Raw genomic sequence first — 23,688 nt, forward strand, 5'->3', positions numbered from 1 at the left:
CGGCAGAATAATATTAATGATCAGTATGTTATTAGCTTTCTATTGATAACTTACATGACACCTTTTATATACAGGTTATGATATTAGTGAATGAAGGAACACTGAACTGGTCAGGCCAGATGAAACTCTCGACCAGATACCTGTCAGTTCCTTGCCTTCCTGCACTGGGATTCTGTTACAGTCATACACAGATCCACAGAATCTGTGCTATGCCCCAGCTTTTAAACAATCTTTTGGAGGAATCTTTTCAGTGTGCTAGACCACCAAAGGGTCGGTCTCTTCCTTCAGAGTAGGCCATCTGGCCTCACTGCCCCCAAGACTGAACCGCTTGACTCCAGAATTTCAGCTTCATACTGTGAGCTCTGCTCAATGTGTCCAACTGAAATAGACTGCTGGTTAGAGACTTGTACATTCTTCAAGGAATGATGCATCCCAGCAAGTATTTGCAGTGACACCAAACAGCATTTTCACAAGAGAGCAGGATTTATAAGTGAATTGGAATACAGCACTGGAAGTCCTTGAGTTAGCATAGAGAAACAAATGTTAAAACATAGTCCATGTTGGTCTAGCTAGAGCAATCCACCATCCAAGCTATAGTGGACTCCTTTTTAGGCTGTCTCTCTGACTTCTTTTTCAGTCCCAGAAGAGAGCAGCCTGCTTCTTCCGGAAGCCCACTCTTTATGCCCTCCCAGTCCTCTGCCTCCAGGCAGGGCCATGCTGAGTTTGCAACTCCATCTACCTAGTATTGAGTGTCAATTGTTCAGTCGTTGGGGCTTTCATTGTCCCTTTGGACCCTATGTTGATCTTCATCAGTTTTGACCAGTTCCTTAATTATCCTATTTACTGCAGATCAGATAGCAAGGTGACACCCACACCATGTCCTGTGTCTCTTCCCCTACCCAAGAGAAGACTTACCCTTTTTCCTTCCGCTGGGAAGCAATGCAAAGTACAGAGGGATAGTGAGGCACACATAGGATTTATAAAAATATTACAGAAAATTCCCACTTTGCCACAATTACACCACAAGATAATAAAAGATAAAGATTAAAGCCCTACACTCTCAAGGCAGTCTTGTATCTCCAGACTGTGGAAGAGACAGTACCTGCTGTACACTGGAGCTGGTTGTTACACTGCCAAGTTGCTTGCGTAACTCCTCAAGTTCCTGCATGGATATCTTGGAAGTTGCTGAGGGAATGGTAAAACTGATGCTGCCACTTGCTGTGGCATTCACTGCAAGTTCTGCCCTTTCCTTAGCATTCTGCTGTAAATACTGGAGTGTCTACAAATACACAACAACAAAAAGCTTATTCACAAACGCATCAGAACAAGGATTTAGACAAGATGCTCTAGAAATATAAAAAAATTATAAATAAAAAAGAGAACTTCACTCAAATGGACACAGTTATTGCACATCTCACCCCTCTTTCAACAACTCCTTGATTCAAGTATTTTATAAGTTGTCTTTGTGCAAGATAAGGGATATAAAATGTTAACCGGTAAGCATTAGTCTTACCTTTTAACCCGCCTTAACCGTTAACCCCCGCCTGCCCCAGCCGGTTAACTGTTTAAACAAAATATATTTTAATCGTTTAAACGGTTAACTTTTAAAACAGTATTCATATCCCTATGCAAGATCCTCTTTTTAATGTTGCCATGGCAAGCAAAAACATACATTTGTGTGACATTAAGGTCACTAAGTTAAACATTCCAAAACAGTTTCCTGTCTGTTAAATGTATGCCATAAAACAACAAGCAGTAATATATTAAGATATATATTTTAATAGAAACTGGACTATAATGAACTGTATATACAATGTGATTGAGTTAAATTTAGTGAGAATTTTTTTCATTTCTTGACTTCTGGGCATTAAATGTGCAGTGTGAATGCTACATTAACATACATTTTTCTACTCCTCCCCCCTTTTTTAATGAGGAAATCACAAAGGAAAAAGGGAGAAAAAAGCTCCAAAGGGGTGCACTTTACAAGCTCTGTAGATGTGGCACTTACAAGGACACACCAATTTAAAAATCACAATTTTGTTTGCATTTTTACACCTTCTATTGTTTCAGATAACCTCCCAGACAATTGGAACAGAGAACAGAGGGGAAAAAGTCTCTTTCTGCATGTTTACTTAATGCATTTGACAGCCCTTCCTGTATTCATCTTTACTCTTTCCCTGATGCAGCCAGTTAGAAACAATAGATGAAACTGTGGATTTCTCACAAAGGAATAGAGAGATTAATTTTTTTAAAACAACAACAAAGAAAACAGAAGATAAGATTCTGAAACCAAGAAATTGTCAGGAGTATTAGCGGCAGGGAGAGTACCTGTAACTCCTTTTAATTCATTTAAAAAAAAAAAGAGATGATTTCAGCTACACTGTGTTCCTTTACTTGTTCACATTGCAAATACCAAGAGTGCAGGGCTTGAAATGTGCAGTGAGACATGCTTGAAGAGTGGGTTTGAAAAAAACAAATACAATTTATAGCACAAAACATTAAACACTGATGTCTCTGTGTTGAAAGTTTTTTTATGTTTTAGTTTTTCTTCATAAAAAACAAATGTGTTAGGGCATGAGGTTATCTCCCCAGGAAACTAACTGCTGAAGTCCTGAAGGTCAGAATTCTCAAAAGTGACCTCTGATTTTGGGTACCCAACCTTGAAGCACTTAAGACTGAATCAATGGGACCTGCAGATGCAGCCATGGGTGCTTAAAGCTTCTGTAAATCAGGGCCAACATGTGTCAAGCTGGTCATCTAAAAATGGAGACATCTAATATAAGAAGCCACTTTTGAAAATTTTCAGACATTAAGTTTACTTTGTTGAAGGTTTACAGATAAATTTTAAGAAGAAAGATTTTGAATGCAGAAATTCTATCTGCAGATCAAGTTTTGTACACTGAGTACTTTCTCCACAGATATTAGCTCAGACTCTAACTAAGGCCCCAAATCCTGCAATATAATCTGTGTGCTTACATCCATATGGAACGGAAATGAAATCAATGGGGCTCTGCATGGGCATAGGAGTTAGCCTGTGCAGAACAGATTGCAGGATACGGGCCTTAGCAGTGTAGTGATGAGCATAAGAGAAGACCTGTTCTGGTGAAATGTCCAATTTTTAAATGCTTAGAACTGTTATTTTTCCAGTTTTATACATATTATGCACAAAGACATCTTAACATCTTCTCAGAGCCGTAAAATGTATGGTTTTTACCCCTAATATAATTCAAAATAGCTTGAATGGATTTTTCTCAAAGTCAAAATTAAAATTCATGTCTAGGCCTAAAAGAAAACTTGCTGGGAAATTCATGAGTAACCAAAACTAGGGAGTAAAATGAATGCCCGCACATACCCTATTGTAATCTTAACTAGTTGATTCAGATATGTTTGTCTAAACAGCTTCATTGTTGTTACTTCCAAATATTATGCATCAGACTGACAGAAATGCAGAAACAAATATGCTACCTCTTTGTCTTCTGTGAGCTTTGACAGCAAATACACCAAAGGATCTAAATTTCTTGTATTTTTAGATTTCAGCTCATCATACTTCTTTAAAAAATCTTCTGGGGTTCGAGAAAATTCTGCTATTTTAACCTGTAAAACATCATATGATAATACAAGTTAAGTATTTAAACATAAATGTTAGCATTTTAGGAGAAAGTTTCAAATGCACTATTTAGAACAGGGGTAGGCAAGCTATGGCACGTGTGCCGAAGGCAGCACGTGAGCTGATTTTCAGTGGCACTCACACTGCCCGGGTCCTGGCCACTGATCCAGGAGGCTCTGCATTTTAATTTAATTTTAAATGAAGCTTCTTAAACATTTTAAAAACCTTATTTACTTTACATACAACAATAGTTTATTTATATATTATAGACTTATAGAAAGAGACCTTCTAAAAATGTTAAAATGTATTACTGGCATGTGAAACCTTAAATTAAAGTGAATAAATGAAAACTCGGCACACCATTTCTGAAAGGTTGCCGACCCCTGATTTAGAAGAACAAAAAAAAGGTCAAATCTTGGCTATGTTGTTTGTAAAATGGGGCTACCTTTGCATACCCAACTTTACAAAAAGCTACTGAGGTGCTGTGCAAAACCCAGTATGTGATCATATAACTAAAGACTGTATCAAAACGCATATGCACAAGTAGCAAGGAGTAAGCTTACATGTGTATGACAGAATACACCCCTGTGTCCAAACTACACACTACTGTAATAATGTTTGTATAAGGTATGCCTTGTGAGGTATCATTTAAAAGTTCATAATTTGCGATCAATAATGTCATGGCAAAATGCACATAGCAACATTATATGTAAATTTATAAACATAAGCTGAAATCATGACTGAAGTATTTTTCCCAGATAAGTCTGGGGAGTGGCTAAACCACTTTCTCAGAGACAAAGGGCAAGCTGATGCTTCAGCTAGGTGTCAACAAGGCTGATGGACCATTACCTCCTGAGTAGCCATTCTTTGGCAAGGAAGAGAGCAGGGACAAATCTACATCTTAGCAAAGACACAGCATGGAGTTTCCTTTCTTCACTAGACTGACTGTCATCTTGCTCCCAGCTGGAAATGCTCCTCAAAGGGGAGACAGGACTACAAAAAGAAGGGGTATACACCCAAGACATCCTCCTCTCTCTCTCTGGCATTGCACCTAAGATGACAAAGGAAAACGGCCATTGAACTCGGTGGGGGAGGAGGGTCCTGATTTAAGAGTTTGATCAGTAATCTGCTGGAGCATGTGGTAAGAAACTTTGCTTGAATCTCAGGTCATGTCTACACTGTGGACCTTACAGTGGCACAGCTGCGCTGCTATAAGGTATCCCGTTTAATCGCTCTATGCTGGCAGGAGAGAGCTCTCCCACCAGGATAATTAAACCACTCCCAACAAATGGAGGTAGATATGTTGGTGGGACAGCATCTCTCACCGACATAGTGCTGTCCTCATTGGCGCTTTTGTCGGTGAAACTTATGTTGGTCAGGGGTGTGTTTTTTTCAGACCCCGACCAACAAAAGTGCTAGTGTAGACAAAGCCTAATATAGTTTCTTAAATTAGACACTATTAAGTGTTTTATCTTTATTTTTCTTGTAACCATTTGTAACTTTAATGCCTGTACTTGTACTCACTTAAAATCTCTCTCTTTGTAGTTAATAAACTAGTTTTACTGTTTTATTTAATCCAGTATGATTAAATTGGAGTGTCTGGGTACTCTATTTAAAATAATAAGATGGCATATTATTCACTTAAAGAAATCACAGACTTAATGTATTTGTACTGTCCAGGAGAGGACCAGGCAGTACAGGACATGAATTTCTGGGAGAAGATCCTGGATGGAGGGCGTGTTGGAGTCACCCTGCAGTATAACCAAGACTGGTGAGAACCAGGATGTAGCTGACTGGCTGCAGTTTCACACAGACACTCAGGGTGTCCTGTATGCTGGAAGGCTGTTTGTGAGCAGCCCAGGTGGGAGCTACTAAAGCAAGGCACCCAACATTGCAGGGCGGGGTGACACAGCTCCCCACTAGTCCGGAATGTGCCCTTGTATGTCACAATGTGCTACCTTAATTCTAGCATTTCCTAATTTCTAAGTGATTCTCCTTTACACTCTTTACTCCTGGGGGAATTCTACACCACTGCACACATGCAGAATGAATATTCCCCGCAGATTTTTTTTCTCTGCAGAAAATACATTCTGCTGGAGAGATTCTGAAGTTACCCCTTTCACCCACCATGGGCTGCTGTGTCACCAGAACAGAGGGCAGCCAGCTCACCTACCATAGCAGTGAGCAGCTGATAGGGAGGAGGAGAGGCTGTATTCCTCACAGTGCCCTGCCCGTGGGGCCAGATGAGGAGGCACGGGATATGGGGGCAGACAGAGTGGGGCACACAGGGCTTCTGGGGGTCACATAGACTGGGGTTCAGAAGGGCTAGCGAGGGGAGGACAGACTGGGGTGGGGGCTGAATGGGAGTGGGGATGCAGGGCCACATGGGGACAGGGGCAGAGCCACATGGAGATCAGGGACAGGGGGCTGAGTGGGGTTGCAGGGACACATGGGGACGGGGCCAGATGTGCCTGACTGAATGGGAGAGGATAGGTGTCAGCCAGGGCTCCATGGGGGAGGCTCCCCAGCTCCCTAACAATCTCTCCCTCCTCTCCAAAAAACTTAAATATTTCTCCCATCCACACCCAACAACCCTCCAAGTTTACTTCCAGGCTCCTTCCCAGCAATTACTTCCCTTTCCCTCAGCTCCTCCATTATCCCTGACTCCCCTAAGTCTTGCAACTATTTCTGTGGGATGTGGGAACTACGTTTCTGTATTGTAGTTTAAATAAATTACACCTCTACCCCGATATAACGCGACCCAATATAACACGAATTTGGATATAACGTGGTAAAGCAGCACTCTGGGGGGGGCAGGGCTGCGCACTCCGGCGGATCAAAGCAAGTTCAATATAACATGGTTTCACCTATAACGCGGTAAGATATTTTGGCTCCCGAGGACAGCGTTATATAGGGGTAGAGGTGTATTACTCAAAGTTCTGTATTACTATACCTAGTTAGGAATCTATTTGTCAAAAAACATTTCCTGAATCTTTTCTGTTGTCTGTATTGTTACAGACATACCTGCTAACAAAGGTATTTTGAAATAAAATTACCAAAATAATTGAAACTGGCATATGATGTTATTTTGACAAAAAATATGCAGAATTTTAAATTATTACGCACAGAATTTTTATTTTTTTGGCACAGAATTCCCCCACGAGTAACTCTTCATACAGTTATTTAAACTATACGGAATTGCATGGAATTTCCAGGATTTAAAAATAAAGAGAGAAAATAAAGATATACAGTCATCTGCAACTATCTGCTAGACAGAAATAGAATACTGGGTTCTCTTACTGACTCTGGGCAAGGAGTATGATCCAGTTGTTAAAGCAAAAGACTTCAAGTTAGGGTTCTACTTGATCATTTAATATTGTTTATATTTACACAATTCTCATTCATCTGTGGGTCTCAAAGTTCTTTGCAAAGGCAGGTATACAGGAATATCCCCATTGTACAGACACCATGGCCAAGATCTGGCATATTGTTTCTGAAAGACAGTGTGGCTAAATAAATGAGTTACAGATCTAGGTTCTGTTCCGGGTTCCTTCAGAGAGGGCCTGTACACACTCTAAACTCCAGATTCCTTCCCCATTTTACAGACAGGATAGGATACCCATACTCTAGGCCAGGAGTCGGCAACCTTTCAGAAGTGGTGTGCCGAGTCTTCATTTATTCACTCTAATTTAAGGTTTTGCGTGCCAGTAATTCATTTTAACATTTTTAGAAGGTGTCTTTCTAGAAGTCTATAATATATAACTAAACTATTGTTGTATGTACAGTAAATAAGGTTTTTAAAATGTTTAATTACAGGTTTCAGAGTAGCAGCCGTGTTGGTCTGTATCCGCAAAAAGAACAGGAGTACTTGTGGCACCTTAGAGACTAACAAATTTATTAGAGCATAAGCTTTCGTGGGCTACAACCCACTTAAGAAGCTTCATTTAAAATTAAATTAAAATGCAGAGCCCCCAGGACCAGTGGCCAGGACCCAGGCAGTGTGAGTGCCACTGAAAATCAGCTCAAGTGCCGCCTTTGGCACGCGTGCCATAGGTTGCCTACCCCTGCTCTACGCAGTAGGAAAGCATGAGGTCATGCTCAACAACAGGGATGGGAATTGCACAGAACTATTAATGATCATAAGTAGAAGAAGTGAGGCAAGAACTCATGGACTCCTGGCCTTCCTCAAGGCCAAATGGTACTCTGTGGGGGGGGGGGGGGGGGTAAAGAGGGGGAAAGCAGCATCTCTATACTCGTACTCATTTATGGATCCAAGGATAGCATTAGCCCTTTTGGCCACAGCATTGTACTGAGAGCTGATGTTCAGCTAATTATCCACCACTAACCCCAAGTCTTTCTCAAGAGTCACTGCTTCCCAGGATAGAGTCCCCCATCATATCAGCATGGCATTTATTCTTTGTTCCTAGATGTATACATTACATGTCCTTATTAAATAGCATATCGTTTGCTTGTGCCCATCTTACGAAGCAATCCAGATTGCTCTGCATCAGTGACCTGTCCTCTTCATTATTTACCACTCCCCCAATTTTTGTGTCATCTGCACACTTTATCAGTGATGATATTATATTTTCTTCCAGGTCACTGATAAAAATGTTAAATAGCATAGGGCCAATAATGATCCCTGTGAGCCCGCACAAGACACATCCCTGTTCAATGACAATTCCCTGTTTATGGTTATATTTTGAGACCTGACAGCTAATCACACTCCAATTAAAAAAAAAAAAAAAAGCATTTCAACCATCAGTGCAGCCTAGCAGTGAGTAAATCCAAACTAGCTCACCTTAGCACTGTGTGCAGACACAGTTGTGGTAACATAAGGCGTTCGGTTCTTTTGCAGGAGATCTATGTACACTTCAGCTCCTTCCCCTCCATGAACACGCAGCAGGCTTAACAGCTCATTGACATCATGGTGAATGCGGAATTCACTCATGCTTCCACCTAGGGTTACAGATTTCACAGCACACTGAATGCAAAGCACAACAGATGATCCTTACCACTAAAACTCAAAGCTAATCAACAAGGGTAAAAAAATTCAAAATTGCCTTAGTGGCCTAGGAGCCCAAGTCTCATTTTCAAAAATGAGACAAGTTTAAATTTCACTGAAAGTCAACCTAATTTAGACTCTTCAGTACCTAAATCATTTTTGAAATTGGGACTTAGGGCTTGTTTACACATGGTTATGACTACACTACAGAACTTAGCGCTGCTAGTGCAAAGGCTCGTAGCTATGTTGGCGGGAGAAGCTCTCCCGCTGACCTAGCACTGTCCACACCGGCGTTTAAGTCGGTTTAATTTACGTCGCTCAATGGGGTGGCTTATTCATACTCCTGAGCGACATAACTTATACCAACTTGAGCTGCATTGTGTACATAGCCATGGAGTTGTGCAGGAATAACGGTTCCTGCATAACTCCAGGTGTGGACACTTTTATTCTGGAATAAGAGTGCTTTATTCCTCTTTAGTTCAATCCACTTTTAAAGTATATTAAACTAAACAGGAACAAGGCACACACATTCTTGAATAAGTGTGTCCACACATAGCTGTCCCTGAATAGTTCCATGTATAAAATAGTTCCATGTATAAACAAGCCACTAGATTCCTAAGCCCCTTAAGCAATTTTGAAAATTTTACCCCACAGCTTTGTAATATGCAGAGTACAGGCTCTCTTCAGCAGAGGTTAATTTTGAAGGTGTTGCTGCAGGCTTCTGAAGGCTGCATTGCTCTCATACTTGCACCAAAATAAAAAAATCCTTTGTAATTCATACTCGCACCAAAAATCACAAAAGATGCAACTTAAAACTGAGTTAGGCCTTGTCTACCTGGGAGAAATTGACCAGGATAGCTATTTCAGAAAAATTATTCCAGTCTAATTTAGCTATACTGGAATATAGTAGCCAATTTCCACATGTAGATTAGCTGTTAGTGATCACAGTGAAAAAGCTAGAGAAAAAAGTATTTCCTTTCCTTTGCCTCTGCCTACTTTGTCTCTTCATCTGATGACCAGATCTTAAGCTCCCCATTACTTACACTGACTCAACCATAAAGTATGCTTGGGGAGACATCTCCCACTGAAGGGGGAGGAAGCCCTCTAGAGGTTAAATGGCAGGAAGGCAGCTAACCATCAGTTTACACTAATAAGTCTGCATGTCAAATAGGAAACATCTTGAACAAAGGCACAAAACTGAAAAGCCCCATTAGCAGGAGAAAAGCAGGAAAATGGTATTTAAATAATGGTCAAATACTGAATAGCTGAATACTGGCAACAAGATACAAAGGTGATGGGCATGGTATAGAGACATAGATTAGATTACAAAGAGCAAAATGCTCTAAAATCTGCAGGGCCTTTCCCTAAACCAATATTCTGCTCTACATATATGCCTGGATCGCACAGTGAGGTCTTGTCTAGACTAGGATTTGGAAGTTTTTAGCTAACACATGTTAATAATCCAAACACCTTCCAAATCCGAGTCTAGAAAAAGCCCTGGGAGAGAAGAGTAGCACAGCAGATCTTCTCATCTTTAGAGACTCAAGGGTAAAAATGTGTCCAGTTTCTACTTATTACAGTTCCACACATTTTCTTGCAACATCAAATAGAGTAACAACTAATGGGAAAAAGATAACTGAATCCTCACACAGTTATTCTGAATTTAGCATTGTTTTTCAATATACTTAGCTAACCTCACTGGGTTAATCAAATCCACACTTAAGAAAGTAACATATTAACATAGATCTGGGGGGAAATAAGACTGAGTGGAATCTGGTGGCTTTATTTCACAACAGGGTTTGAAATGGAAACAGAAATATATCTGGAGTTTTAGCAAGGAGGAAACAGCAACTGATTTTGACTTATTGTCAGTAGATAGCCTTACATACCAACATAAATTAGCTATAGTACAGGGCCAGGCAAAGAGAAGATGAAAGGAGCAGGCAGAGAGTCTGCATAAAAACAAAAGATGCTACTTCAGCTAATAATTTTAAAAGATCCAAATCAAATACAGACAGAGAACGAACTCTAAGAATAATGGGACAAAGGGTCCTGTCACATTAATTCAGATTAAGGTCAGTGATGTAATAATGTGCACTGCCTTGGTAGGAAAGATATTCCCACACAACTAGAGCTAATTTTAATCCCTGCAGACAGTAGTGGGGCATCTCCATAAACAAGAGCAGTGACACAACCAAAATGCTATAGCCAGGGGCTAGAAATCACCTGGTAGGCAAACTAAGCAGGGAGCCTCTCTCTCTATTAGGTGAGCCCAGTGCCTGAACCTCTATAGCAAACTGCAAAAACCTCTCTTCCAGAAAGCCTTTGTACACCTCTGCACTGACACTACTGACATTCATAGGGTGCCCAGATGTCCCGATTTTATAGGGACAGTCCCAATTTTTGGGTTTTTTCTTATATAGGCTCCTATTATACCCCCACCACCACCACCACCACCACCACCCCTGTCCTGATTTTGCACACTTGCTGTCTGGTCACCCTAGACATTCATCTGCCTGGCCCACAACAAGTAAGATACGGTAAGAAATAAATCAAAGACCAAGAACCCAAGTGCCAGAGAACCCCGAGTGCCGGTGTTGCTATTGGTTTCGGCGAGGGGCAGATCCCCTTGTGGGTCAGTACCACCCCGCAGAGCCAGCTCCCCTGCCCGTCGCGTTGCCTCTACGGGAACCGCTATCCCAGGCCCGCGGTTGCTGTGGGGGCCCCACTCGAGGCCCAGGTTCCCGCTCACTCCCTGGCGCCGGCGATAATCGCTCTCCAGCCGGCCCCGCACGAGCCTTGCGCTGAGAGGGGTAACAGGGCCGAGCGGCAGCCCCCAACCCCGCTATCCTCGTGCGTCCCTCCGCCCCGGCGCCCGCCCGGCTGGGAAGCGGGTACCTTGTGCCGGGGCTGAGCAGCTCTCGCTGCCGCGCGTTGGGGGGAGGGGAGGCGGCGCGCGCGGAGCGGACCCCACGTCGATGGGCGGGAAGGTGGCGCTCCGAGGCGCCCGCCCAGTGCGAAAGACCAGGGGAGGGCTGGGGGCTATTCAGGAATTCACACCGCAGCCGTTAGCTGCAGCCAGCAGAACGCCCGCGGCGACCAAGCGGCGCGCGGGGAAGAGGTGCGCAGACTCCGATTGGCTGACGCAAAAGCGGCAGCATCCCTGGAGCCAATCAGACAACAGGTGGGGACCTGTCATTTCAGGGCACGCCCGCCCGTGTTTCCCCACGCTGCCCAGCTCGCTGGGGAACCCCGGGAGCGGGGTGGTGCTGATGTCTCCTCACTAACCGCAGCCCCGGATCGCTCCCAGACCTCACGGTACCCGACCAACTCCGATGTGACCTGGAAGTACCCGCCGACCCGGAAGTGATCTTCTCGTTCCCTTGGCCCCCAAAAGATGGCGGTCCGGTGAGCGCGCCCTGTTCGCGGGGACTTCGACAGGATGCTGCTACCGCCGGACCTCAGCGTCTCGCTGCGGGTGGAGCGCCCCCTGTTGCCCGTCCGGCCCCGCACCCCGCCGCGGGCCCCGTTCTGCTTCTCCCCCAGCCGCCTCCGCTTCCATCGCCAGCACGAGTTCTTTGAGGTAAGGGCCCCGGCTGCGACTACAGCTCCCGGCAGCCCTCGCGTGGCCTCTGGCCTGCTACCCGCGGGGCAGGATGGGAAATGCAGTCCCAGCGGAGAGGGGACCTGTGCGCTCGACGGCGCCAGCTGGGCCGAACATCAGCGAGCTCTGTTCTCAGCGCTTCCCCCAACCCCCCGGGTTCCTCCGACCCAGTGCCAAAATCCTATTCCCGCCAAATCAGGAGATTTAACACTATGCTCCTGTTGAACGAAGGGAGCGTTTCATGTAGTCATGTGACTCAGGACCTGTGGTTAGTAACTTTCACAATTTTGGGCAATTTTCCTGTGACTCGCTGCAAGCCTGTCCTACTGGTGAAAGGAGCAAGTCCAGCCCAGCAACCTCCAGGGATGAGTCCCTCATGTGGTCTAGCTGGGGAATGCTGTGGGTTAAATCTTCCTGATCCCCGATGGGCTGGGCACTGTGATGGCCAGGGTCTTCAGGCTCCTGGACATGGGTCCTATGTGTCCGCTCCGCTAGACTCCATGACATAGTTTTATGTAGATACTCATGTCTCTAGCCCAGAGGTTCTCAAACGGGGGGGTTGGGACCCCTCAGGGGGTCGTGAGGTTATTACAGGGGGGATCACGAGCTGTCAGCTGTCAGCTTCCAGCCCAAACCCTGCTTTGCCTCCAGCATTTATAATGGTGTTAAATATATAAAAAAGTGTTTTCAATTCATAAGGGGGGGTTGCACTCAGAGGCTTGCTATGTGAAAGGGGTCACCAGTACAAAAGTTTGAGAATCACTGCTCTAGCCCTTTTGGTTGCAAAAAATGTCTTTTAGTGCGAAGCAAACTGAGGTGAGCCTAAGTCTGCAAACAGGTGGCTGCAGTACCTATGCTGCTGTTCAGAGCTGTGTAAGTAGCAATGAAGGTCAGGAATCCTGTCTCTGTTGTGCAGCTCTCAGGAAATGTCCGAGCAGCAGCAGCAGCGACAAGCACTAGAGTTCGTCACAGAGGTTGAGAACAAACTTCGAAACCAGTTAGGACCAGGAGCAGAACTGTGCAGACTCATCATCCACCATCACCACCGCTCTTCATCACAGCAGCTAAAAGGCCCTACGTTGTGAGGGTGGAACAGAGAGTTCTTTTCAGCGGCCAGGTTGGGGTGAGAAGCACAGAAGTGGGCATCAAATATATAAGACTTCTGTTAGCAGATACAAAAACTAGAGCCCCCTAGCAGGGCCAAGGACAACACACTGGAAGGAGTTACAACCCTCCCCTTTCCCACCATCTAGGGTGGGTTTGTTATCTTTCACCTGGATAGTGAGGCCTCTGCCTTTGGTTATAGACTCTGGCACTGTTAACTGAGTTTGTAACTAGTTAATGGCATGACTGGCAGCTCAATGTGTTGCCTAGGCTGGAACATGGCAGTCTCGCTGTAACTAATTCAGCAGTTTTGTCAGTCTTCCGTCCTCCCAGCTTTCTATGATATGATGTCTGAAGTGTAGTGTTCTGTTTTAGTGGTGCCTGTCAGGTCACTCTATCATCTGTTGAGGCACTGTGGGAGAAATGCTGAGTCTATTCCAGAATGCTCTGGTATGTAGCCAGGGCAACATGATGCATGCAGATGTGTAAACGTGATTATAATGGCAGAAAAGAAGCTGTATGGAAACAGATTTACAAGTAAAATGGTTCAAAGTGACTGTGCTTCTTTGAAAGCTGCAGTGGACTGTCCCCCCCCCCCTTTTTATTTTATTTATAAAGAAAAATTCTGAAAGCAGTCCATGATAGCAGCATATTTGTTGCTGTGCTGCCTGATATAGCCACTTAGAACTTCTCAGCCATGGCACAGAGAGAACTCTTGACTCCTGCTCCAAAAGCACAGCCCCTTTCCACTTGAGCTAGAGAAGAATCCCCTTTTGATGTGTGATCCTTTTCAAACATTATGTCCATGAGTTAGTCTCGGTGACCTTGAGTGTCTCTAGAATTATGTTCTCGGTTGTTAGCAACAAAGCAGCTGATAGTAAAGGACACTGGTACATGTGTGTACACAGGCCCAGGGTCTCTGTTGAGTATGCCAAGTTGCACTTTTAATTGTGGTCTATAAGCTGGGTTTAGCAAAGTTAGATCAATATATTATCCTTGATCCAGAGTCGAGTTCACAGTAACATGCATTCTCATTCTTAACTCTTTTTTTTAACAGAGTTACTTGTTGGGAATAAAAGTAATTTCCAATTTGCTTTTTGAACACACATTGCTGTAACATGCCTATAATCACTATTCCCTGTTCCAGGATGGAGACATACATAGACACTTGTATCTCCAAGATATCCTAACAAATGTTACCGAAGTGACCGAAAGATCCAAGTAAGTGGTGTCGTTCATACAAATTCAGTTGTGGGTCCTGTTAACAAAAATGCATTTGATTGAATTTTGACCCTTCCTCTAACTACCAGTTTGTGGTCCATACTGTCTGTCAGTGTTGTATACATCTGTCTCGGACTGGATTCATTAAGGCTAAACAAATGTTGAATAGTTGTGGAGTACTTTCAATCATTCCTAGTACCAGATCAAAGTAAACTGGTTATTTACTTTGTTATTTCTTGACAAAGAGAGGTCTCTTGATGAAATGGTACAGTTTTTTTGGTTGTTTGTTGCATCTTCAGATAAGCTTTGCCTCTTCTTTCCTTAAGAGGAATAGTTTTCTTTACACCAGTCCAAAAACATCAGCATAAGTCATTGGAGTTGAGTCTTACCTGCCTGAGTTATACAGACACTAGACAGGGATGTTTTCAATCTCCTTTATTTTTTGCACTAAACATGGAAACGGAGAAGAAGGAAGGAGGACATCACAAAGTGCCTTATAGGTGGATGATGTGATAGTTATTGAACCTGAAGCTTTCCCTATAGTTATTGAAAAAAATTCAGGTTTTGAGGAAGCGTTTGGCTTTAAAATGATGTTAAAGCTGAAATGCTGGTTATCTCTTTGCCAGATCTGGAGAAATCATCCCTTCAGAAAACATGGGTGTAAATGGGCAATGCATTCCCAAAGGTACCTGGGAATTTAAATCTCAGCTAACCTAGAAGATCCGAGTAAATTACATGATAGATCATTACTTCAGTCAGTTTAAAAAGATTTGGAGTTCAGGGGAAAATATGCAAATGTTTGGTCAGGGAGAATAACCTGGTCAAAATGAACACATTGCCCAAGATCTCCATCTAGTTTCAAAATATTCAGTAGTCATCCCAGAAAAAACTCGAAGGTACCTAGAGAACAAACTGAAAGTGAGCTATTTCATAGAGATCTACTGGGATTTTGAAATATAGTAGCTCATACCTAATACTGCTGTTCAGTATTAATTCATTCCATAATTAATCGTAAGTTCAGCTCTGTATGCATGACCCACAGGTTCTAGCTGTCAGTTAGGTAAAAGGAGTTTGAGCCACAAATATGAGCCATAAATTTGAGCCACAAATAATTACAGAATCCTCACAAACTAATTCTATTGTGTCTCCAGTTTAATAGTGCTCATCTTCTCCTGTATCGAGTAGATATGAATGAAAACTACCATAATATAAAGATTTTATTTAGATGTATGCAGAAGAACTGATCCACATGCTCTGGGTGGCCTTGACATAAACTAAAAATACAAATGTTTTCATCGCTTCCTTCTAGGGTGTCAGAATTCTGTTGTCATATTGTTGGGTGCTGCCAGGTCTTTGATACCTTAGAGGGTTATGAACATCACTACAACACACTGCACAGGAACATGTGCTCTTTCTGCAAACGCTCTTTCCCCTCTGTGCATCTGTTGGATACTCACATCCTGGAGTGGCATGACTCTCTCTTCCAGATAATGGCAGAGAAGCAAAATATGGTGAGTTGCAAGCAAAGATTTCATTATGTATCTAGTAACACACCTCCGCCCCCCACACAGTAACCTTGCTACCCCCTCTCCCCCAGCTCATTTTTGGGTCAGGATCCCTACAATTACAACACTGTGAAATTTCAGATTTAAATAGCTGAAATCATAAAATGTACTATTTTTAACATTCTATGACTGTGAAATTGACCAAAATGGACTGTGTATTTGGTACGGTCCTAGTTATAGACAGAGCACAAGACACAAGTTGATTCATGCAAAAGGAAAACAATAACATTCTTTGCAGTTTCTAGTGCCTTCTATCCAAGGATCTCTAAGCACTACATGTGCTTTATGCCTCAATGTCCAGTGATTTAAGAATGTATTAGTCTTGTTTTTCTAATGGAGAAACTGTGGCTCTCGGAGAGGAAGAGACTTTCCCATGGTCACACACAGTGCCAGGAGTAGAACCCCCATCTCCTGCATGTAGGACTAGCCATCCTCTCTCCTTTGCTTATTGTAAAAACGAGAATAAGTGGATAAACACAAGTGTGTAAGTCTGACTTGAGCTAACTTCTCCCTAGGATAATAGTACCTAAAGGAAAGAAACAAGGGAGATGGGTCTCTTGTCAAACAGGCTCTGTCCTGCATGTGCAGTGCTGGAATAGTCGGTTTGTCCATCTGTGGAGCTGGAATAGTTAACTGGTTTAATCAAACTAAGAACATAAGAACGGCCATACTGGGTCAGACCAAAGGTCCATCCAGCCCAGTATCCTGTCTACCGACAGTGGCCAATGCCAGGTGCCCCAGAGGGAGTGAACCTAACAGGTAATGATAAAGTGATCTCTCTCCTGCCATCCATCTCCACCCTTTGACAAACAGAGGCTAGGGACACCATTCCTTACCCATCCTGGCTAATAGCCATTAATGGACTTAACCTCCATGAATTTATCTAGTTCTCTTTTAGACCCTGGTATAGTCCTAGCCTTCACAACCTCCGCAGGCAAGGAGTTCCGCAGGTTGACTGTGCGCTGTGTGAAGAAGAACTTCCTTTTATTTGTTTTAAACCTGCTGCCCATTAATTTCATTTGGTGGCCCCTAGTTCTTATATTATGGGAACAAGTAAATAACTTTTCTGACCAAGTGGGCATTCACCCACGAAAGCTTATGCTCCAATACATCTGTTAGTCTTAATGGTGCCACAGGACCCTCTGTAACTTTTCCTTATTCACTTTCTCCACACCACTCATGATTTTATATACCTCTGTCATATCCCCCCTTAATCTCCTCTTTTCCAAGCTGAAAGTCCTACCTTCTTTAATCTCTCCTCATATGGGACCCATTCCAAACCCCTAATCATTTTCAGTTGCCCTTTTCTGAACTTTTTCTAATGCCAATATATCTTTTTTGAGATGAGGAGACCGCATCTGTATGCAGTATTCAAGATGTGGGTGTACCATGGATTTATATAAGGGCAATAAAATATTCTCCATCTTATTCTCTATCCCTTTTTTAATGATTCCTAACATCCTGTTTGCTTTTTTGACTGCCGCTGCACACTGCGTGGATGTCTTCAGAGAACTATCCACGATGACTCCAAGATCTCTTTCCTGATTAGTTGTAGCTAAATTAGCCCCCATCATATTGTATGTATAGTTGGGGTTATTTTTTCCAATATGCATTACTTTACATTTATCCACTAGCTTCCAACTTTGCTAATATCTAAGCATCCCGAGTTCAGTCAGCAGATATTTCTCTCTTCTGTCCTCTGTAAACTACACATTTTTGATCAAGGAGGTTTCCTGCTGCCACCATGTGCAGATACTTGGGAAGTCAGTATTGCACTCTCCAGGATTTTGCCTGATGGGCCTTAGCAGTTTGGACTTTGCCTCATACACATGCAGTCAAGAAACCATGTGCAAGGGGTGGCAGAAAATGAACAATGTATTCCTAATACCAGAGATGGAAGTAGTTTCCCAACAAATTGAACTAGTTCCAAATTTTGTGAAACAATCTCAGCGCACCCATGTAACTTGGAGATTGTAATGTGTGAATTATATTGGCTTTCGTAGGTTTTTAAGGCTAAAAGGAACCATACAATCATATGGTCTTAATAACACAGGCCATAAAATATACTACCCCCAGTGATTCCTGTGGTAGAGGGAATGACTTTTCTCTCATGCATAAACAAAAGTTGTAGAGCCCAATAGTTTGTGATTGGACTAAATCACTTTTCAGAGAGGATCGAGTAGATGATGATGATACATCTTTAGTACTGTGTATCAATGTGGAAGTGCCAGGTAGACATCTTGCCTTGCCTTGGAGAAATTCTGTGTGAATAACTCCCATCTTGCTTATACTGCATACGTTTTAGAATTACCTTTCCCTCTTCTTGCTTTTTAGTATCAGTGTTTGGTAGAAGGCTGTGCGGAGAAGTTCAAGAGCAGCAAAGACAGAAAAGATCACTTAGTCAAAGTACATCTTTATCCTTCTGATTTTCGATTTGATAAACCAAAAAAAGCTAAAAAGTAAGTGCCAAGTACACTGACAAAGCAAGCATTTATCCTTCTGTGTGCTGGGGACTGGTCCTCAGAAGCAGAGAACACCAGAAAATCCAGCAATCTCATGCTTCTCTGGGCTTAGTCAGTAGCACTTCATATTTACACAAGCTAGTGTCAGATTCCAGAGCTCCTGCATTCCCTTCCCGTAATTGCACTAGTTTATTTCTGGCCTCTGGAGTATAAAGAGGTTGTTTACTGAATGCAAAAATGTTAGATCCTAGCATGTGAATTCATGAGCCAAGGAATACTGGCCTTCAGGTCCTTCCAACAGGGATGAGTCGCCCACATTACGTGAGTGAAAGGGGTGCTAAAAAGACATTTGCTCACTCCTCATTAGTGAACCAATGAGTCCTCCCCAGCCCCCTCCTTCCCTTGCACTCTCCCTGAAATACAGAGAGCCGAGCTGCAATCCCAGCAGCACCTGCTCTGCTCTGCTCTGAAGGGTGCACTCTGTTCCCTTCTCTGCCTGTGTACTTCAGGGAGGTGAGTGAGTGCAGGGCTGAAGGGCAAACAGTCTCCATTGTGGTGGCGGTGGCAGGAAAAGGCCTGCCAAGCTGTGTCAAGTGCAGGAATCCATCCCCAGAGTGGGTGCATGGGCCTGGAGAGCCCAACACGTGCTCAGGAATCCTATCCCAGGTGCAGGAGGCTGGCAAGTCAACCAGAGGGTACCAGTGACCCTGCACAAGCAAGGGCCAGAGCCATTCCCTGCCAGTTCACGCTATCTGTGGGTTAGGGTGCTGCCCATGGCCAGATGACACCTATCCCTCACCTCTTCTGCCGCACTGTATTCTGGTTGAAAAACATGACCAGAACAGAGGCATGCTCCTTTGTTTGGTGCTTGGCTCTCTGTCCTGGCCATGGAGCAATGGAAGCATTAAGGGAGAGGAGCCAGCCATGAGTGTGCAGCTGAGTCTGGAGGAAGAGGAGAGAGAGAGACTGCTATAGATACTTACATAGGATTCCTTTCAGTGCTACATGAACAGCCGGAGAAGCGAAGTCCTGATTGGCCCCATGCATAGGCACGCCCATTTCTCAGGTGGCTGTAAGAAGTTATGTAGTAGTGGTATGGATACAGACACACTTACATGAAGCAATGATGTCACTAATCAACTTTTTCGTCTCTCCCCTAATGTTGCCATGCCTATTCCAAGGCTGGGGAACCATGGAGACTTATTTAGCAATGAAGGATGATCTCTATCCTTAACAGTTTAGTAAGCACACAGTGGGGCAGAGCTATTGGCTCTTACAGACTGATCTGAGCAGTGACACTGGCAATGGCCAGTGATCTCTCAGGCAATCAAACCCACTCTGTTATCACTAGTTTTCAGTTGAATGGCTTAGAACGTAGAAAGGAAGTGAACTGCTGATTGTAGAAAGTGTCTTTCTTAGCCATGGATCAGGCACCAACATTCATCTCTTTGGAGCATGACGCCCTAAGCTATGGAAGGAAGGAAACTCATTGGCCCTGCTCAGCCAGATGAACCCAGGTATGCTTTATGGGCATAAGAAAGAAGCTTGTGGTGAAGCCCATGTACTGTAATGCAGTAGTTCTGACTCTCCACTCTGCAGACCCCCTTGTAAGAGAGCTCCTCCTGTGAGCCAGCTTCCCTCTAGCACTGCAGTGCTCTGCTTGCTTGAACATTTTACAGGCCACCCAGAGTGACCAAGAACACTCGCTGCCTTCTGCTAGCCCCCCTCTGACTCTCCTGAGCCTGTTTTACTTAATTTGTTTTGTAGCCTCCTGATCAAATGACCTTGGGCCCTTGAGCCTAAGCTGACTAGGAGGCAGTTGGCAGCTCCTGAAAGGAGGGTTTTGTTTCTGCAGCAGCACCAAAAACAATAAGCCTTCCTCTAAGCTGGACGTGAGCATGCCAATGGATGTGAATGTGGAGACTTACGAGCAGTCGCAAGTGGATTCCATGGAAATCTGTCCAAGTGAGAGCGTGGAGAATCCCACCCAGCCTATGAGTGGCCCAATTTCATCACTGCAGGAGAAAAAGCTCTATAAATCCAGGTCTGTTTTCCTTTATGTAAACTCCTTCGGCAGGGACCAGGTCTTCATATGTGCTGGGGCAGTACCTAACGCAATAGGGCCGTGACCTTAACTGGGGCCTTTGGATGCTCTTGTGATGTATTGCGAAGTAATACCTTTAAGTGCTCATCCCAAGTGATGGCTGAGCTTCTAAATACACATTGATGCACAAAGCTTAGCACTTCTGAAAAGTTAACAGTCAATGATTTTTAATTGATGTTTGCAAAGAGTTTGAAGAAAAAAAGCAAATTCTTAGTGTTTATTTGCAGTTTACTAGGATTAAACTGCTGTTTCTGTACTTAACAGGTGGCAGCAGCAAATGACTGCTTTGTGCATTGATAGTGATTCATTTCTTTGATTCTTGCAGTCACAACTGAGAATCTTTGCAGTAACAGAGAAGTGTAATGAATGAGAAGCACACACTCACCCAAGGAAATGCCCTCAAATTCACCTTTTTTAAATAATCAACCAGGCTGGGGGACCCGGAAGGGGTGCAGTCTTCTCTTGAGTCTTACTTAGGATCCAGTTAAAGCAAGTGGATTTGATTGTGTGCTGCACCTCCAGCAGGTTAGGTGAGGTTGTGCAAAGGTGGCTCCAAATTCTGGGCTGCTCTGTGGATTGAAACTGCCATCAGTATAGTTAGAGCAGCCTCTGGTGTAACTAGGACTTGCAAGGGGCAGTGTAGAGCCAATTGTGGTTCCTGTACAGTCCTTGTATTCTAATGCAGCAACACACAGAGGCCAGGATGGGGGTCAAAACCTATCCCTATATATGTATTCTTTTCATTTAAATCTGAAGTTCATTATGTGTATTGTTAGTAGGGCTGTCAAACTATTAAAAAAATTAATCATGATTATTTGCTGTTTTAATCACACTGTTAAACAATAATAGAGTACCAATTTAAATTTATTATGAGTATTTTTGGATGTTTTTCTACATTTTCAAATATATTTATTTCAGTTATAATGCAGAATACAATGCTCACTTCATATAATTATTTTTTATTACAAATATTTGCAAGTCGAAGCATGACAGGGCATAAGAATGTTTAACATATTTGGCAGATAAATACCTTGCAACGCTGGCTGCAACAGTGCCATGCGAATGCCTGTTCTCACTTTCAAGTGACATTGTAAATAAGTAGCAGGCAGCATTATCTCCTGCAACTGTAAACAAACTTGTTTGTCTTAGTGATTGGCTGAACAAGAAGTAGGACTGAGTGGACTTGTAGGCTCTAAAGTTTTACATTGTTTTGTTTTTTTGAATGCAGTTACGTAACAAAAAAAATCTACATTTGTATGTTGTACTTTCATGATAAAGAGATTGTACTACAGTACTTGTATGAGGTGAATTGAAAAATACTATTTTTCTTTTTTACAGTGCAAATATTTGTAATAAAGATATAAAGTGAGCACTGTACATTTTGTATTCTGTGCAATTGAAATTAATATATTTGAAAATGTAGAAAAACATCCAAACTATTTATATAAATTGGTATTCTATTATTGTTTAACCGTGTGATTAAAACTGCAGTTAATCACAATTAATTTTTTAATCGAGTTAATTTGTTTTGAGGTAATCACTTGAATTAACAGCGATTAATTGACAGCCCTAATTGTTAGTAACACCTGAGGTTTTTAACTCAAAAATAATTCTAGGGATCTAATTCACTTGTCAGCATTTCTGCTGTTTTATTATTTGCATTTTCTCTCAAACCTAATCTAGGTTTAACAAAATTTCCCCACCAGTTCTGCTGAGCTGGTGTTAGCACTGGTGGGAGCCCTAGTATAGATGAGGCTCTACTGGTCAGGCACATTTTTAGCATATTGTCCGTTAATATGGTGAAAAAAGTTCAAATGAGATGGTGGGAAAATGGCTCTAGCTGCAGGAGACTTGCTTACACAAGGGCTAACACTGATCCAGAAAAACAGGGTGAATATTTTTGTAAATTTACCTAACTTGGCTCAGGCCTCAGTCCCAGGCTTCAAGCCTTGCCTACCCATAATAATGGTAAAAATTTCAAAGCCCACAAAAGGATACTGCACCCATTTAGCTATATTGCTTTCTAAACCAATGAAGTTAAATCAGTGCAACTTTGTTGTGTAGATAGGGCCTAGCCACAGACTTTTCAGTCTCCTTTAAGATACAAATGTATAACTTAAACTTCACTTTACCAAAAAGTTGAATTGGGGGCAAATAGTGGTTTTCCAGGTTCTGCCCACAAAATAAGGTCCTTCTGCTTCAGATGCTAAAATAAGACACTGCTCATTTTTTGAACATCTGCACAGTTTAATGTGATCATGTGTGTTCTGCTGGGCTTGACTCCCCCTTGGTGAGGCTTGCCCTGCTAGCCTCTTGGGGCTTGGCTCCTTGATTTAGGAGGAGGGAGGAATAAGAGGAAGTATCTTGCAGGTGTAACATACATGGGGCCAAAATGAGCTGTTACTCATAGTGGCTTGTGCAGATCTTCATAATGTGATATCCCCCCCCGCCTTTGGGCAGTGAAATAGTTAAGTGTTGACATGTCAACTCAGATCCCTAACAATAACTCACCGACTGGATGAGATGAACAGGGAAATTCAAACCTCACAGATGCTGTTTCAGGTTTTCTGCAGGCAGACACCGCTGCATCAGTTAAAAACCCTTCAAAATGTGAACAGAATGTATCATTCATAAATTCCAAAGCCAGAAGGGACCATTGTGATCATCTAGCCTGACCTCCTGTATGTCACAGGCCAGAGAACTTCCCCAAAATACCGTAATTCCTAGAGCAGATCTTTTGGAAATCATCTAATCTTGCTTTAAAAGTTGTCAGTGATGGAGAATTTATCGTGACCCTTGGTAAATTGTTCTAATGATTCATTACTCTCACCATTAAAAATCAGAGGGGTAGCCGTGTTAGTCTGAGTCTGTAAAAAGCAACAGAGGGTCCTGTGGCACCTTTAAGACTAACAGAAGTATTGGGAGCATAAGCTTTCGTGGGTAAGAACCTCACTTCTTCAGATGCAAGCAATGGAAATCTCCAGAGGCAGGTATAAATCAGTGTGGAGATAACGAG

The 23,688-nt window shown here is 43.0% G+C and overlaps 2 protein-coding genes across 3 annotated transcripts in view; one reads left to right on the top strand and one right to left on the bottom strand.

Annotated features, from left to right (window-relative positions):
- Positions 1-11,954, bottom strand: part of LOC112113887 (gamma-tubulin complex component 2) — a 110,060-nt gene extending 98,106 nt beyond the window's left edge. The window contains exons 1-4 of one of the 2 annotated variants that reach the window (XM_026653708.1): positions 11,901-11,954; positions 8,409-8,566; positions 3,466-3,594; positions 1,103-1,279 (exon numbers count right to left, since the gene is read on the bottom strand). In XM_026653708.1, the coding sequence (XP_026509493.1) occupies positions 1,103-1,279; positions 3,466-3,594; positions 8,409-8,558 (456 nt within the window). In that variant the 5' untranslated portion in view covers positions 8,559-8,566; positions 11,901-11,954. Of the gene's footprint in view, positions 1-1,102; positions 1,280-3,465; positions 3,595-8,408; positions 8,567-11,510; positions 11,532-11,900 lie in introns of those variants that run through there. The other variant, XM_026653707.1, reaches the window with a different exon arrangement.
- An 80-nt stretch (positions 11,955-12,034) lies between these two features.
- The window catches only part of LOC112113889 (zinc finger protein 511), a 13,764-nt gene continuing 2,110 nt past the window's right edge, over positions 12,035-23,688 (top strand). Inside the window, exons 1-5 of the mRNA XM_024210340.2 lie at positions 12,035-12,195; positions 14,468-14,541; positions 15,851-16,052; positions 18,441-18,565; positions 20,424-20,612. Coding sequence (XP_024066108.1) covers positions 12,055-12,195; positions 14,468-14,541; positions 15,851-16,052; positions 18,441-18,565; positions 20,424-20,612 — 731 coding nt within the window. The 5' untranslated portion in view covers positions 12,035-12,054. The remainder of the gene's footprint in view (positions 12,196-14,467; positions 14,542-15,850; positions 16,053-18,440; positions 18,566-20,423; positions 20,613-23,688) is intronic.

The sequence above is a fragment of the Terrapene carolina genome, unplaced genomic scaffold (assembly GCF_002925995.2).
Source record: "Terrapene carolina triunguis isolate 2854851 unplaced genomic scaffold, T_m_triunguis-2.0 Scaffold147, whole genome shotgun sequence".
NCBI classification, from domain to species: domain Eukaryota; kingdom Metazoa; phylum Chordata; order Testudines; family Emydidae; genus Terrapene; species Terrapene triunguis.